This window comes from Bidens hawaiensis, unplaced genomic scaffold, assembly GCF_021521415.1.
Source record: "Bidens hawaiensis isolate Kalapana, Puna unplaced genomic scaffold, B.hawaiensis_p1.1 tig00001143_1, whole genome shotgun sequence".
Taxonomy (NCBI): domain Eukaryota; kingdom Viridiplantae; phylum Streptophyta; class Magnoliopsida; order Asterales; family Asteraceae; genus Bidens; species Bidens hawaiensis.
The window spans coordinates 3,689,398-3,704,259 of record NW_027491065.1 but is presented as its reverse complement, the minus strand read 5'-3'; the positions used below and the strand labels follow the sequence as shown (position 1 = coordinate 3,704,259).

Below are 14,862 nucleotides of genomic sequence, written 5' to 3'. Positions count from 1 at the left end.
AGCAGCGCCGCTGCTCTTCGCTATTTTTCCGGAATCTTTTTCCGAACAGGTTTCCACCCTCATTTTGTTCAATTTAACTAATATAACAACGTCGTTAAAAGGGGTCAGCTATAAACGTGACTACAATACACTTCACTATAAATGGATTATTTGGTCGGCCGGAGGGTCCGGACCACCACCACTCCCCCGGTAGTTCCGTCCTTTGTTGTTACACAAAAACATCAGTAAACATACTATATAAACCTACCTACATAAGAACAACCATGAAATGTCTAATTGTACATAAGGTGATACCCTAGCTGCCGCGTCGCTATGCTCGCCCCCAAACCCTACCCGCCGCTGCACAATGGGAGTGTCCTGATTGTTCTTATCTCGTATTGTCTCATGTGCCTCCGGTCGCCATCACATCGGGATTTGAACAATAACACAACATATCGTCGAAATACCGTCTTGTCGCCTGGATTTGGTGAACACCGCCAACGCCCCACCAAACACCTTGAAACACAAATCCCATATCGTTGTTGTCTTCAGCCTCACACACTAGAACGGTTGCGACCACCAACCGTTGCGACCACCAACCGTGCGCCGCCGCCCATCACAAAACAACTATAAATGGATTACATGGGGTGAACGGACTATTGAGAGAGAGAGAGGATGATTATGTTTAAGTTTTAAATGATAATAACTTCTAAATTCATTTCAAAAATAATAAAACACTTATGGACAATCTTACCCCTATGCGTTATAATCCATTTAATGGCCAAGATTATTTGCTACACTTCTTAGGAAAAGTTAACTTCTTATTTTAACCTTGCTATATATATATATATATATATATATGAGGATATTTTGAGAACCATGTTAAGTTGTAAGAATTTAAGAACTTCATTCTAGGCCACACATTTAATTAAATGGATTAGAATATGTGGTTGCGATTAAATCTGGCAAAAAAGTCAAAGTATGAGAGAGAATAAAGATGTAAGTGGTTACACTAACTTTTACGTCCGTTACACATGTGTATAAAGTCGACTCGGTGCGTAAAAGATTATGTAATTTTTTTACGTTTATGTAACTTACATATATTACGCATGTGTAAAAAAAATTTGAAAAAAAAAATCATTACAGTGAGTTCTTTCGAGTTCTTAAAACTCAAAGGGGTTCTAATTTGAAATCTTCCCTATATATATATATATATATATATATATATATATATATATATATATATATATATGGCATAATTTATTTTATTTATTTATGTATTATTATCAATTTACATATAATAACATTATTTATATACAAATATTTTATTGATTATTCAAAAAAAATTGAATAAAGAATAGTTCTTTTAGGTTCACGAGCCAACTTGAATCCGTTTATGCTTGGCTTGATTTCAAGTTTTTTTGACGAGACAGTATTAAGTAGATCATAAACAGTATGGCTGATTTACATTTACATCTCTAGTAATGCCATTTAAGAACTTCAAAAGGGTTCTTAAAAGATAAAAAGATAAAGGGTTTTAAAAATCGACACAAGTTGAAAATAAACGGATATTTTTTGAAAGAAAAGAAACACATGCAGGCTCTCGTGTTCACATTTAAGCAAGTTAAGAACTTCAATACCGATTAAACTACTAGAGCATTTAAAATTCTTGTTTACATGTTAGAAGATGCTTCGTTACATGTTACAACCAAAAATAAAAATACCCACATTTTATTCTACTTGACCTTTTAGCCAGAATAGAGTTGGCATCTTGATTCTCATAAAATCACGTGGCAAATACCTCATATTTTTTTATTCTTCAACCAACTGCTTTTGTTTTTTTCCCCATTGAAAGAACAAGGGCAAATGGTCCTAATATTTATAAAAGAAGAAAAGAAAACAAAAACAAATGGGGTGCTCACAAAATGTTAAGGATGCCAATATACCATAATGAACTAATAGATTATATTACAAAAAATATAAGATTATTGTTGTTAATACCTGACTATCATGCTTACGATTACGGAAGATTTTGGGTTAAAGCTAACGAAGACACAATTTCTATCGAAACTTGTGAAGGGGGCCATCGCGATCAAAGATGGTTGCTATCGAAGATGATGAAGAATGGTGCAGCTCAGAAAGAAAATTACTACTGATAATATAAAGCAAATGTAGCAATTACTCTCGAAGGTAATTCTAAAAAAGTCAAGATAAAGATAGTATTATGGGTTCACAATTTGGTTATGGGCTGGCACCCACGTATAAAAGCAAACATCTACTTCCTTAATTATCATCCACTTTACCAACTCATTCAAAACACATATAGAAAGTTATAAAATTTACATCAATCAAAAATAATGAAATAAGTTGTGAAACTGAAACTTATAAAACTGTTTAGACCTGTCATACGGGTGTTACCTTTTGTAGCGGTCGATTGTGACGGTTTATACATTAATATTAACCATACGGGAAAAAATCACATTGAAACATTGATAAAAAATAAGTACACCGTAACAAAAAAAAAAGTTAAAAAAACAAAAAAAAATTAAAACCTTGAAGTAACTTTAACGACTTGTACGGTCGCACTTCGATGGCTTATAAATTATCACACACAACTTGATTTAAAATAAAATTTACAGAAACATAGATAACAATTAGCACGTGGTAATAATATATTTAAAAATTAAGAAAAAAGTTAAAAGTGAAAAATTGTTATGAATGGGCTACTCGTTAAAATATGGTTGTGCAGGAAATAAAAAAAATAAATAAAACATATTGAAAAGTATATGGTTTATAAATAGCAAGTATATTAGATCATTCACATCATTTCCTCTATTTTCAAATCGTAAAATTATCCTGAAAAACCAATATTTTTTCTTTCTTCTGTTCAAATAAACAATATTTTCTTTATCTTTATCATTATTTTTTCTCTCTTCTTTAATCATAATCATTTTTAAAAAATGTTAAAATATTTATAAGGTGTTACGGAAATTTTTTAGATATACAGAAAAATCACTGTGTTTTTTCTCTTCTATATTCACAACACCCTAGGCCACTCACTAAATTATAAAAACCACACTCAAATAATTTGACGGGTAGAATGTGAATGCTCTTATGAATGGGCTCATGATGAACATGTTCTAATTTGAAAATTAACATATGTGTACTTAGAGGTGGGCAAATAAATTGGTTAATTGGACCGACTTGAAAATCGAATCGAAACCGAACTGGCTTGAAACCGATTATGTAGAAACCGGTTTGGAATCGATTGAAGCCGTCGGTTTGAAACCGGTTTGAAATTTTCTCCACCAAAACCGGTTTCAAACTGGTTAACAGGACCGAAACCGGCTGAAACTAGCCAAAACCGGGCAAAAACCGGTTAAAACCCAAACCGAAACTGATTGTAACCTGATCAAGAAACCAGTTTTAAACCCAACCGAAACCAATCTTAACCAGTTTTGACTTTTGTTGATCAAACTGAACCGGTTTTGAGTTTTAAACTAGTTTGTGCTGTTTAACTAAAATCATGTATGCTTTTATTTTGTCATTATGCTTCTTTTGAATTTACTATATTTTGATGTAACTAAGCGGCCTTCCAAAAACAACTTGATTTTGTTCATTAAAGAGAAGGCAATGTGTTCCCCGACCAGAATGGTCTTGTGGTGACTAGTTCCCATTTGTTTATAGTGTCACGTCAGCGTTACATGGATACTTGGGCTTCAAAGCCCTTCTCCAGTCCCGCTATAGTTTAAAGCCTCTTGGGCGCCTTATTATATATATAAATATATATGTATGTGTGTATGAGAGGGAGAGAGAGAGAAAAAAAAAGGCATGGCCCACCACCTTTTCCCCTCTTCCGTGACGGTCGTTCCAAGGGCGGCCCCCTCCTTCGCCGCCCGATAACCACGCCCCCAGCGGTGTTTAGTGCCCTCCGCGCCCCACTTCCATGCCCATACAGTGGCGGACCCAAGATTTTTTTGCTAATGGGGTCCCAGTTTTTCGGTTTACAAAATTTTCGGGTCGGTCGTTATTTGGGTCGGGTCAATGCGAGGAACATAATAAAACACGGAAATATGGTGTCATTGGAAACAAGTAAGTAGAAAGAATCTATATTAGAAACTAGATAGAACATAAACTTTTAATTCATTTTTATTCATACCTGGAAAATATAAACGTAAGCTATACACACACACACACACACACACACATAATCTTACATAAATGACCAAAACATAAAAAACTAACTCTAACACAAATAAATGATTAATTATAGTATACATAAACAAGATAAATAATAAAAGAATATGCAAAATCCATATTTATATATGTTGCATGGTGATAATGGCTACACCGGAGAAACTAATGAAAGACACAAATACCCTAACTAAATAACTAATATTGACTAGGACATAAAAAAAATTTAAAAAGCACCAAGAATAAAGGATAATGAGGCTTGAACTTGCAACCTCTCAAAGTCAAAATAAGGGATTTTCCATTAGACCAACTCAACCTCTATTGTATTGGTTCCAAGTATTAATTTTTATGGGTTCCTTACAAAATTTAATATACCGTCTCTAAATAATTTTTAAAAAAATATTGGTGTTCCGGGACTCCAATAGAATCTATGTGGGTCCGCCCCTGCACCCGTAGCGTGGAGTCAAAGTAATAGAATTGTTTTACACATGTTAAAAGTGTTTTTACTACATTTTACCTGGCAAATACATTCGAAAGAAAATAATATTTTTGTTGTTCACTAGGTTGAAGTGTTAACACCGTTAAAATCCTCCATAGCTCAATGTAGATAATATATGTTGCTTTTTTTTTCCATTTCGATTTTTAATGTGGTACACTTATATGCAATGGAACATTGGTGATAAGAGTAAGACTGATGAGTATAAAAAGAATTTAAAAAAGTAATAATATTCTAAACAAGTATGTAAAAGGGCATGGCCCTTGTAATCATTGTGGGTTTTTTTTTTTTTTTGGGGGGGGGGGGGGGGGTTAAGAAGCCTCACGGTTGTCGGCCCGATCATCTCGATAGACCTGAAAATTTTCAAAAAAATTATACATATATATGTGTGTGTGTTTTAAAAAATTATGTACTCTTAACGTTAAAACTTAATTACCAAATTCATTTAAGCCAATTTTATATAAAAAAATTTGCACAATCCAAATCATAATTTAATGAGCTCATTTTAAACTTTAACTGTTTAAACTAAAAGAAAAACATTTTAATTATTAACGCTTAAATTTTTTTCTCATCTCCGTATCAAAAATTTTAGCAATTTTTGAAGACGACCCTGAGTAATAAAAGTGTGGTGAAATGTTATGAATTCAAAACTAATGATGATTTGTTATTTTTATGTTTATTATGTCCTCAAATTTATTAAATAAAATCTATATTAATAATCAAGATTCTAGAATAAAAATACGCATATATTACAATTATAATCGGATTTGAAAAAAAAAGTCCCAAAAGTTTTATTTACGAGGAAAAATAAAGTTAGAAAAGAATTAAGATGCTTAATAACTAATTAGTAAGTCAGGGGCCGTGGAGACAAATCGCTCAAATTTAACAAGGATTAATTAGAGGTAATGGGTGTGAACTACCTTTCTCTATTAGATTCCCGCTACTGTTTTGACTTGAAACTAACAAAGGTTGCACGATGTCGAGTCCATCGGTTGGTGATGTATGATCGAGAGATATGTGGAACTTGGAGTTGGAAAAGACAACCGTAACTTAGGGAACTTTTGTTGGTAAGAGTAATGCCGGGCCATGACCGTTGGTGCTGGTTATTGGATAAGTCGAATGCTTTCTCGTTAAAAAGTGTGAACAAAAAGTGGCAGTGGTGATCGGGTCAACTTCAAATGGAATAATTTGGTTCAGACTAAAGTTGGGGTTTTAGCAAGACGATACGGCAGTTATGTGTCATATCTGTGCTGAGATGGAAGAGTCGGTGGAACATGTATTTGTTTTGTGTAGTTTTGCTCAAGCAACTTGGCAACAAATATCCCAATGGTACAAGGTTCCTTCCTTTTTTGCTTTTACCTTTCGAGACTTGCTGGAGATGCATAAATTTTCTAGGTTCCCAAAGAAAAAAGGAAAGCTTTTTAATGCGGTTTGTCTTACGACAATATGGGATTTTTGGAAAGCTAGAAATGATGTGGTGTTCAATAGTAAGCCGGCACATTTAAACAGCATAGTGGGAGGAATAAAAGCGTTGGCTTTTTTGTAGGAGCGCAGTAGATCGCATTCGGGGTCGATTACGTGGGAAAAGTGGAGAACTTTTAATATGTAATTTTTAGTTGTTGACTTTGGTTGTGTTGGCGGTGATGTTTGTACTAGCGGGCCCGGATAGAAACTTGCTATTCCGTTTGGCTTTTTTTGTGATGTTTGTACTAGCGGGCCCGGATAGAAACTTGCTATTCCGTTTGGCTTTTTTTATAAAGTTTTGTTTAGTTGTTAAAAAAAAGTAACTTGATAGTGTTAGATCAGTTTGTCCCACATCGACCAGAAGTGGGGATGAGCTCGGTATCATACCGGTAATGACTGGTACTGAAAATCCCGATCTTGAAAATTACAAATTCTTGGTACCGGTACCGGTATTGAAGGTAAAAATTTGGGAAATACTGGTACCATACCGTTCTGGTACAGGTACCGTACCGATCCCAAAATTCAAAACTTTGGTACCGATTCGGTATCGATGTTACCAAATTGGTACCAATTTCGGTACAGGTACCGGTTCGGTACTGGTACCAATCGTTACCAATACCAAATTTGTGCATCTCTAACCAGAAGAGAAACCTCCACCTGGTTTATATGGCTTTGGTCGGAACCAAACGTTGTCCCTTCGTGGACATCTGATAAAACTGGAACGATACAGAGAAATTAGCATGGCCCTTACGCAAGGATGACACACATAAATCGAGAAATAGTCCAAATTTTTTCTTCGTTTTTTGAAGAATACTATCCTCACACGTTTTTGGTCGAATACTATTCTATTATGGTGAATGAACTACTTGGAACGATATAGAGAAGATTAGCATGGCCCCTGCACAAGAATGACACACACAAATTGAAAAATGGTTCAAATTTTTTTCTTCGCTTTTTGACAAATACTATCCTTACACGTTTTTGTTCAAATACTATTGTCAATGGTGAAAGGATTAGGGCCCAAAATAGTGAAAAGCTAATGGAGCATCCATGGCCGTATTTTGAGGTGATATGCATCAAAACTTTAATCTTAACTTTAATCTTTGAACACTTGAATCGGTTTCCTGGTTTACTTTTTCTTCACATTTTTAACTCAAATTGAAGGCATTCAAAGATGATTTTACATTGATTTATGTTAAGATAGTGTTTTACCTGGCATGTTGCATCGGGGCAGGTCAGTAAAACCCAAACGTTGAGGCGGTAAGTCGACGTGAATTTGGTTGGTTTCGGTTACGTGCTTTATTGCACTGGAACTAAAACCAAACATAAAACAAAAAAATATATAAATCTCATCATCATCATCATCATCATCATCGTACTCAGTATATCCCACCAATAGCAATGCTATGGTAGGGTCTGAGAAGGGTAAGATGTAGACAGCCTTACCTCTATCCCATAGGGATAGAGAGGCCGCTTCCGGTGAGACCCCCGGCTCGATAGTAGTTTTGCATCAAGCCTTGGACATAAGGCACATAGCACTCAATCATCGGGACACCGGCTGATCGGTGCATGTGCCCTTGTCTTTCGGCTATCAACGCCACCACATGATGCCTGATTAACCTTCCGCCACTTTTAACGTTATTTTCACGAGATTAGTAAAATAACGTCAAAATTAGTGCAATTTTACTTTTGCCCACCCGAGGGTTCACACATATATACATTATATGCGCGCACCGCAATCTAGATGTACCAATATGGTGGCGCCAGTCGATAAAATTTGAGTGTTGCTAAAACCCAACCGCTGTCAATCTCGGGTGTTGACGCGGCGAATCTATGCAAATTCAGCCCGTTTCCATCACATTCGTTGCAATACTGGAACTAAAACAAAACAAGGTAAGTCTACACGTAGTTAGTCGGTTTCTGTCACGTTCGTTACGGTACCGGAACTAAAACAAAACAAAATAAAGTTGGCATTAAGTCGATTTACGTTAGGTTCGTTATGGACAGGAACTAAAACAAAAAAAAATGCCTCTTGCCGCCACATTCGTTACGATTTTACCACGCGTTGCACCAGGGCAGCTGGTAAAACCCCAACGTTGAAATTTGGGTGTTGGTTAAAACTGAGCGTTACAATGGTGAGCCGACGCGAATTTGTACATTATCAGTTACGCTCGTTACGGTATAGACACCGTTGGTTAAACCTGAGCGTTAAAACCAAAAATATAAATTCGTCAAATTAGCATATGAAAATAATAAAATCTTCGACTAATAAACATGGTTCAGGCCATTGAGGTGGTAACTCGACACTAATTCGGTCAGTTTTCGTTACTTTCATTACGGTACCAAAGCTAAAAACGGAAAAATATAAAAATGGAGGTGGACCAATGAGGCGGTGCCGGTCGATAAACTCAGGTGTTGATAAAACCCAAGTGTTGTTGGTCCCCGGCACTGAGGTTGTTAGTCAATCCACTATGGGTGTCTTGAGGGGCTGTTTGAGGGCAACATTGGAAAGGAACACCATTGTGGGACGATTTTCTTTTTTGGGGGAAGGGGGGGGGGGTATTGTGAAGAAGGGACGATGTGGGGGAGAGTGGTGGGGCTGCATCTCTCTCTCTCTCTCTCGCACACACACACACACATATATAATGGGGCAACAAAGGGGCGGCAAACCATAGTGTGGCGTTATCGAGAGGGGTTTCGAAGCCCCATTCCTACGTGGCAATGATGTGGAGGGGTTATGTTGCCCCTCCATAGATGACAGCCTTAGTGTGCGCGAATTCAGTCGGTTCTAGTCACGTTTGTTACCATACCGAAATTAAAACAAACAAAGAAACACAAAATTGACGTTCGGTCGGCTTCGGTTATATTCGTTACGATACCAGAACTAAAACAAAAAATAAATAAAAACAATAAAAATGCAAGGGCCAATATCATCATCATCATCATCATCGTACTCAGTATATCCCACCAATAGCAATGCTATGGTAGGGTCTGAGGATGGTAAGATGTAGACAGCCTTACCTCTATCCCATAGGGATAGAGAGGCTGCTTCCGGTGAGACCCCCGGCTTGATAGTAGTTTTGAATCAAGCCTTGGACATAAGACACATAACACTCAATCATCGGGACACCGGCTGATTGGTGCATGTGCCCTTGTCTTTCGGCTATCAACGCCACCACATGATGCCTGATTAACCTTCCGCCACTTTTAACGTTATTTTCACGTGATTAGTAAAATAACGTCAAAATTAGTGCAATTTTACTTTTGCCCACCCAAGGGTTCACACATATATACATTATATGTGCGCACCGCAAGCAGGGCGTGCAAGGGCCAATATGGTGCCGCCAAATGGCCCAATCAGAACTTAGTGACACCAAACTTCTTAATTATAATAATAATAATAATAATTTACAAACTTTAGTACACTTGTGAACTTAGTAGTTTCAATAAGTTAATCTCATATAATCTGCTTATTATGCATTTTGCTATGAGTAGTAATTTTTGTTTAATTGCTTATGTTGATACATAATATGCTAACATTACATATATTTGCTGTAAATAGTATCATTTGCAAGTATTGTTAACATATTTTATTAACTACACTGCAGGCTCAGTTCGGTAGTTCATTTTTTTCATTCTGCACATTTCAACCTAAGCTGCGTGCAGAATTTGAATGTTTTTGTCGAGTAAAAGTTAAGTCTGATCATGCCTACTAGTTTTGTGAAACTTAAGGAATTAAGATGTTCTAACAGTTTTGGTGATCAAAAATTAAGAGTATAGGCGATTGTAATCATATATAAGGTATTAGTTGTGTTTAAAAACCTTGAAAATGTTTGTACTGAGTATCTACTCAATATCTTGCTAATTCAAGTTGTTTACATCTATTGATTTTTGAATAGTTGCTCTTTGCAGACTTCAAACAAGAGGTGAAATGGTCCAGAAATCAGGTGATGGGCGCGGGCCCGAATGAGGGCCGAGAGCAGTAGCGCTAAAGGAGATCTGAAACTTGGCCTAAAGGAAGAAGAGATGATTGTGCTTTGTGTTCTCATATCCCTTTAGATTATCAGAATACCAAAATGTATATGCAGGACTTGTAAACAGTGCCGGCTTTGAGAGAGGGGGCTGGGCGGAGACGACGGTTCCTGCCCCGATCACTCCGGTAGGCCCGACTTTTTCATTAAAAAATATTTATACATTTTTTTTTCATAAAATATAAAATATTTATTCTTAATATTTAAACTTACTTATCCAATTCATTTAAGCCTATTTTTATGAACAAACATTTTACATTTACACAACCTAACCCATAACCTAATAAACTCAATTAAAAATTTAATTGTTAACCCTATAAAAAAAACTCGTTTACTTGAGCCAAACTTTTTTTTCACCTTCGGCTCAAAATTTTACATTTTCTACCGATTCTTGAAACGGCACCACTTAATTTGTAAATAGGTCAAACCTGTCGAGTTGCAATCTAGTTTCCTTTTTAACTTTTCTAAATTCTAGGCTAGATATAAAATTATTTTCCAAATCAGATCAAACACAACTATCCTTCCAGTTCCCTACTACTTTCACGTAATAGGGGTTATAACTTTATATTCATCATAAAAACTTACAAATAATCAAATATTCGAAATATTAAAAGTCATAGTTACTATTCTACATAGAAATTCAAGGAAACCTATAGGCATTTATTTATTTATTTATTTCATACGTACAAATATACAAGGTTTGATCACGAAATCATAACAAAAAGCAGTTCGGTCTCACCAACAACATACCAAGTTCAAATACACCACTACATACAGCAAAAGATGATTTCATGTGCAGAACTGCCACACAAGTAATCATTTGAAGTAAAGATATGTAGATTCAAGATTCCATGATGTTTCAAATTAGGACTGTTCAGATTGAGGATGATACGTACGGCGTCTCAGCTGTGAATCTGAAGTCGGCTGCTGCAGAAAGATCCTTGTCGGGTCATTCGGATCCACATATCTGCTCAAACAAAAGAATCTAATTCAGACACAAGTGACATTAAGTAGCATAAATTCGAGTCTAGCATGAAATAATAATCAGGTTTCAGTATTGTAACTATTGTTCCAATAAAGTTAAGCATGCCTTTTTCTAACTATAAAAGCCATCCAGAGTTTCATTATTGGTCCATTGTTTTGGTATAAATGTTGAACACTTCCTAAAATCAAGTGACTTAGATATAATATACATGAAAGTTTTTGGGTACTTTTTAGCGATTTTGTTTTTTTCAAGCAAATGTTAACACTCCTTAATAATGAAGTGACTTAGATGTGATATACGTGAAACTTGGATACTAATTAGTGATTTTTTTTGAAGTCGATTGCTGCTATTTAGGGAATTTTCATTCTTCACTATTACCTCCTGCTTCAGGTTAAATTTGAAAAAAAAACCATCACTAAACATTAACAAAGACTACTCGTATATTTTTCGTTTGTCATTTAATTTTAAGCTTTTTTAACCTTTATAACAAAATTCACAATGATGAAACTTTGTGGTTTTTGCTGCTAGAAAAAAGATGTGTGGCTTTAGAACTCTGAAGAAGCTTAGTTACGATTCTATTATACGAAATATTCCCATCAACTATCGTTGCAAAAATTGTATGAACAAAAACTACTTGAACAAAGCACTTTAGGAAATAGGAAGCTTCACTCGACTAGTTTCCTTTTAGCTGGTCATTTTTTAATTATTCAGTTGGCTGGCTTTAGAGATAAACCATAACTCGAATTGAGCCATTCATAAAACTAAAACCACTAATTATTCAGTCATTAAAAAGTGGTACTTACGCGCATCGCATCATTTCATCAACTGGAGTTTCAGCTGCTCTTAAAGGATCAGGATGAGCAGAAGCAGCAGCACTAAATTGTTGATTGTATTGTCTCACAGATTTCAACAAATTGAAAAACAGTGGCACAAATGTTCCACAACCACCTTCCTTAAACAAAATCTTAAACGAGTGCGTAGAGTATAACGCCCCATGCTGCCCCTCCGGGACCACCTACAGTCACATAAAAAACAATCACATAACATAACAAATTAGCCACAATCATTAAAACTCAAAAAACATCACATTCATCAACTCACAGGCTCCACAAGTCCAGATATGTTGTTGCAGTGAAAAATCGGTTGGTTAAACTTTTCTCCATGAACATAAAGCTGCAAAAATCAGATACTTAACTTTACATTCACGAGTTGATATTCAACCGAATACGGAACAAAAATTGTGTTATGAATACAAAAGTTCTCACCAGTGGCATGTCAAAAGCAGCAAAATTCCCGGTAGGCTTATCAGCAACAAACACCATCCGGATATTTGACAAATATATTTTCCCCTTTGCTTTCACAGTCCCTCCAGCAACCCTAAACAGAGTACAGTTTGTTCAAAACCTACATACGTGCTTTGCAGTTAATGGGGAAAAATATCGGATACCAATATTTGAGATATCGGTAACATTTATATCATGCAGAATTTATATTATAGCAATTTAACACTAACAATTCAGCATACTCTCGTACCATTAACAAATTAACCTTTTGCAAGCTGCAAAGCACTAACAATTGTAGCAAGTAGGAACTGATTAAGGCTTAAAACACTAAAAAGTAAACAATTAAGACATGAAAATATGGTATGCCGATATTCTGACCCCAATAACTGATATCCTACCGATATTGACTGCATAGCATATGTAATCCTATATGTATGTATTTGTGTACAAAGACAGATATATACGCACATATGGATATGAATCAAGTCTACAAAGTAAGTAAGTGAGAATTAAGATTTTCTGTAAAACTTTACATTCAACTTCAAGAAGAATAAAAAACTAAACCTAACTAAGACCATAAACCCTAAATTGAAAGTCTGACACGGCAATTAGAGTAGACGGTGATCAATCGGAGGGAATAATGAAATGAAATGAAATGATGATTACCCGGCGATCTTGTCGACTTGGAATTCGACGCCGTCTCTGATCAAGACGAACATCTCGTTGACGAATGCTACGGGCATCCCGCTTGGGTACAGAATAGGGTTAAGAGCCATAACCAATGGAGGAATTTGATCAGAATATAATATAAATAGGGTTTTTGATTGTTATAGATATATGTATATAGAGAGAGAGAGACAGAGAGAGTCTTATTATCTTGAATGTCTACGACGTTCCAGATGTTACGAGTCGATGCAAACGGTGCGGATTCACAAAACTAGATTCTTATTCGTATTCACACTAATGATCCAGCGTGAAGCACCGACATTTTACCGAAACTTTGTCCTCAATGCTGGTAGTTACCCTCTTTTTGCAAATTTCGGTATCGGTATTTTCCGGCTCATCTCTAGAATCCACTAACAAAAAAAAAATTAAGGATGTTTAATATTTTAAGGTGGCTTCTAAAATAATGAACATGATCAAATTACATAAATTACGTGAACGAAAATGATAATTTACTCTTTATGTTAATAAGTTTATAAACGTTTCTTCATTGTTGTGTTTACAAATTTAATAAATGGAAGTGAAGAAATGAAATGTTTAGAAGCCAAAAGTAGCACGTCATTAACACTTATCTTGAGTTTCTCCACTTTCCAAGTCTGAGATGAACTCTTACAAAACCAACACCATTAGTCTCATCACGAGGAATCCAGGGGTTTTCATCGTGACCAATCATCAGCGTGAGAATACGAATCCTTGTATATTGAGGGTAGCAATTGAGAAGAATGTGTTAGGTTGTCGGATATTGAATGTTTTCTTACAGTGTTCTACTAGGAGTCTTATACTAAATAAGGACGCCCTAAGAGACATCCATCATGGCACGTTGGGACCCATGACTACATCTCTTGACTCATTTTCTTGGTAGATCCCTTTAACAATGCATCCTCTAATGATTATCAGGTTTGCCCTTCAGCTGGAGACCTTTGCCCATATCTTCGCATTATTGGCGATATATTGTCATAAAATGCAAGGATGGTTTACCCTTGCATGGTGGCACTGATGGAGACTTTGGCGTCTGTTTTTATAGTCATGTCCACATGTTCCGGCAAGGTTGGTCAAAACATTGAAAAGATTGTTTGATTTTAGTTTTTAACCTTCCGAGAAGCCCATTAGGTGTTCGAGCCTATAAGATCGTCCTAGAGTTTGGGCCAGAAGTGACAGCCTTAAAATCTCGAGACGAAAATAAAAGTCTTCTGGACCGAAAGTTGGTTCCGACCAGAAGTGATATAAATCAATTGGTCAATGTTGTTGACCAATATGCCCTTAAACGGGTCGTAGTCAAATTGACCTGTCAATTCCTCTCAATCTCATAAATTGATTGAGGGTTATTGACTATTGAGTAATGAAGAATAATTTTATAGAAGACAACTTACACGGATACTGCTTAGATTGATGAGAAAGCGGAGTCAAAGGTTGAGAATGCGTGAAAGTCAAACCGGTAGCTTGTTCTTGAAGAAGAAAATTGATTAAAACACCAATGGAGGAGGAGGAATCGATGGAGGTAGAAAGTATGCAGAGAATTATGAGGTGTTACGTCAAATAACTTAATATATTTAGAACAAAAACTTTTCCTTAGTCAAACAACTCGTTTTATGTAACCAAATAAGCTTTAATGATGAATTAAGAGCAAGTAAATCAACCAAAACAATTTATATTGGTGGAGTAAAGATTGTAAACTTATTTCATCGGTAATAGAGGTGTCTTGGAGCA

General features: G+C 35.8%; 1 protein-coding gene and 2 non-coding genes across 3 annotated transcripts; 2 read left to right on the top strand and 1 right to left on the bottom strand.

Moving 5' to 3' along the window:
* Positions 1-6,824: 6,824 nt before the first annotated feature.
* Positions 6,825-6,926, top strand: LOC143561335 (U6 spliceosomal RNA). Its single transcript, XR_013140287.1, has one exon. It is a non-coding gene; the product is annotated as a U6 spliceosomal RNA (small nuclear RNA).
* Positions 6,927-6,972: 46 nt separating this feature from the next.
* Positions 6,973-7,077, top strand: LOC143561342 (U6 spliceosomal RNA). The gene has a single exon (XR_013140288.1). It is a non-coding gene; the product is annotated as a U6 spliceosomal RNA (small nuclear RNA).
* Positions 7,078-10,795: 3,718 nt separating this feature from the next.
* On the bottom strand, positions 10,796-13,240 carry LOC143560546 (UPF0664 stress-induced protein C29B12.11c-like). The gene is made up of 5 exons (XM_077048829.1): positions 13,099-13,240; positions 12,415-12,526; positions 12,251-12,322; positions 11,953-12,164; positions 10,796-11,131 (listed from the first exon to the last, which is right to left on the bottom strand). Exons 1-5 carry the CDS (start codon positions 13,206-13,208, stop codon positions 11,029-11,031), a joined length of 609 nt encoding a protein of 202 aa, XP_076904944.1. The 5' UTR covers positions 13,209-13,240; the 3' UTR covers positions 10,796-11,028.
* Positions 13,241-14,862: the final 1,622 nt, after the last annotated feature.

What these genes read in the sequence shown, in the direction of transcription:
- LOC143560546 (XM_077048829.1), bottom strand. Translation starts at nt 13,208, where the DNA reads ATGGCTCTTAACCCTATTCTGTACCCAAGCGGGATGCCCGTAGCATTC. An exon ending in CAAGTCGACAAGATCGCCGG is followed by an intron (nt 12,527 to 13,098) that starts GTAATCATCATT and finishes TACTCTGTTTAG; the next exon opens with GGTTGCTGGAGGGACTGTGA. An exon ending in CTGCTTTTGACATGCCACTG is followed by an intron (nt 12,323 to 12,414) that starts GTGAGAACTTTT and finishes TGATTTTTGCAG; the next exon opens with CTTTATGTTCATGGAGAAAA.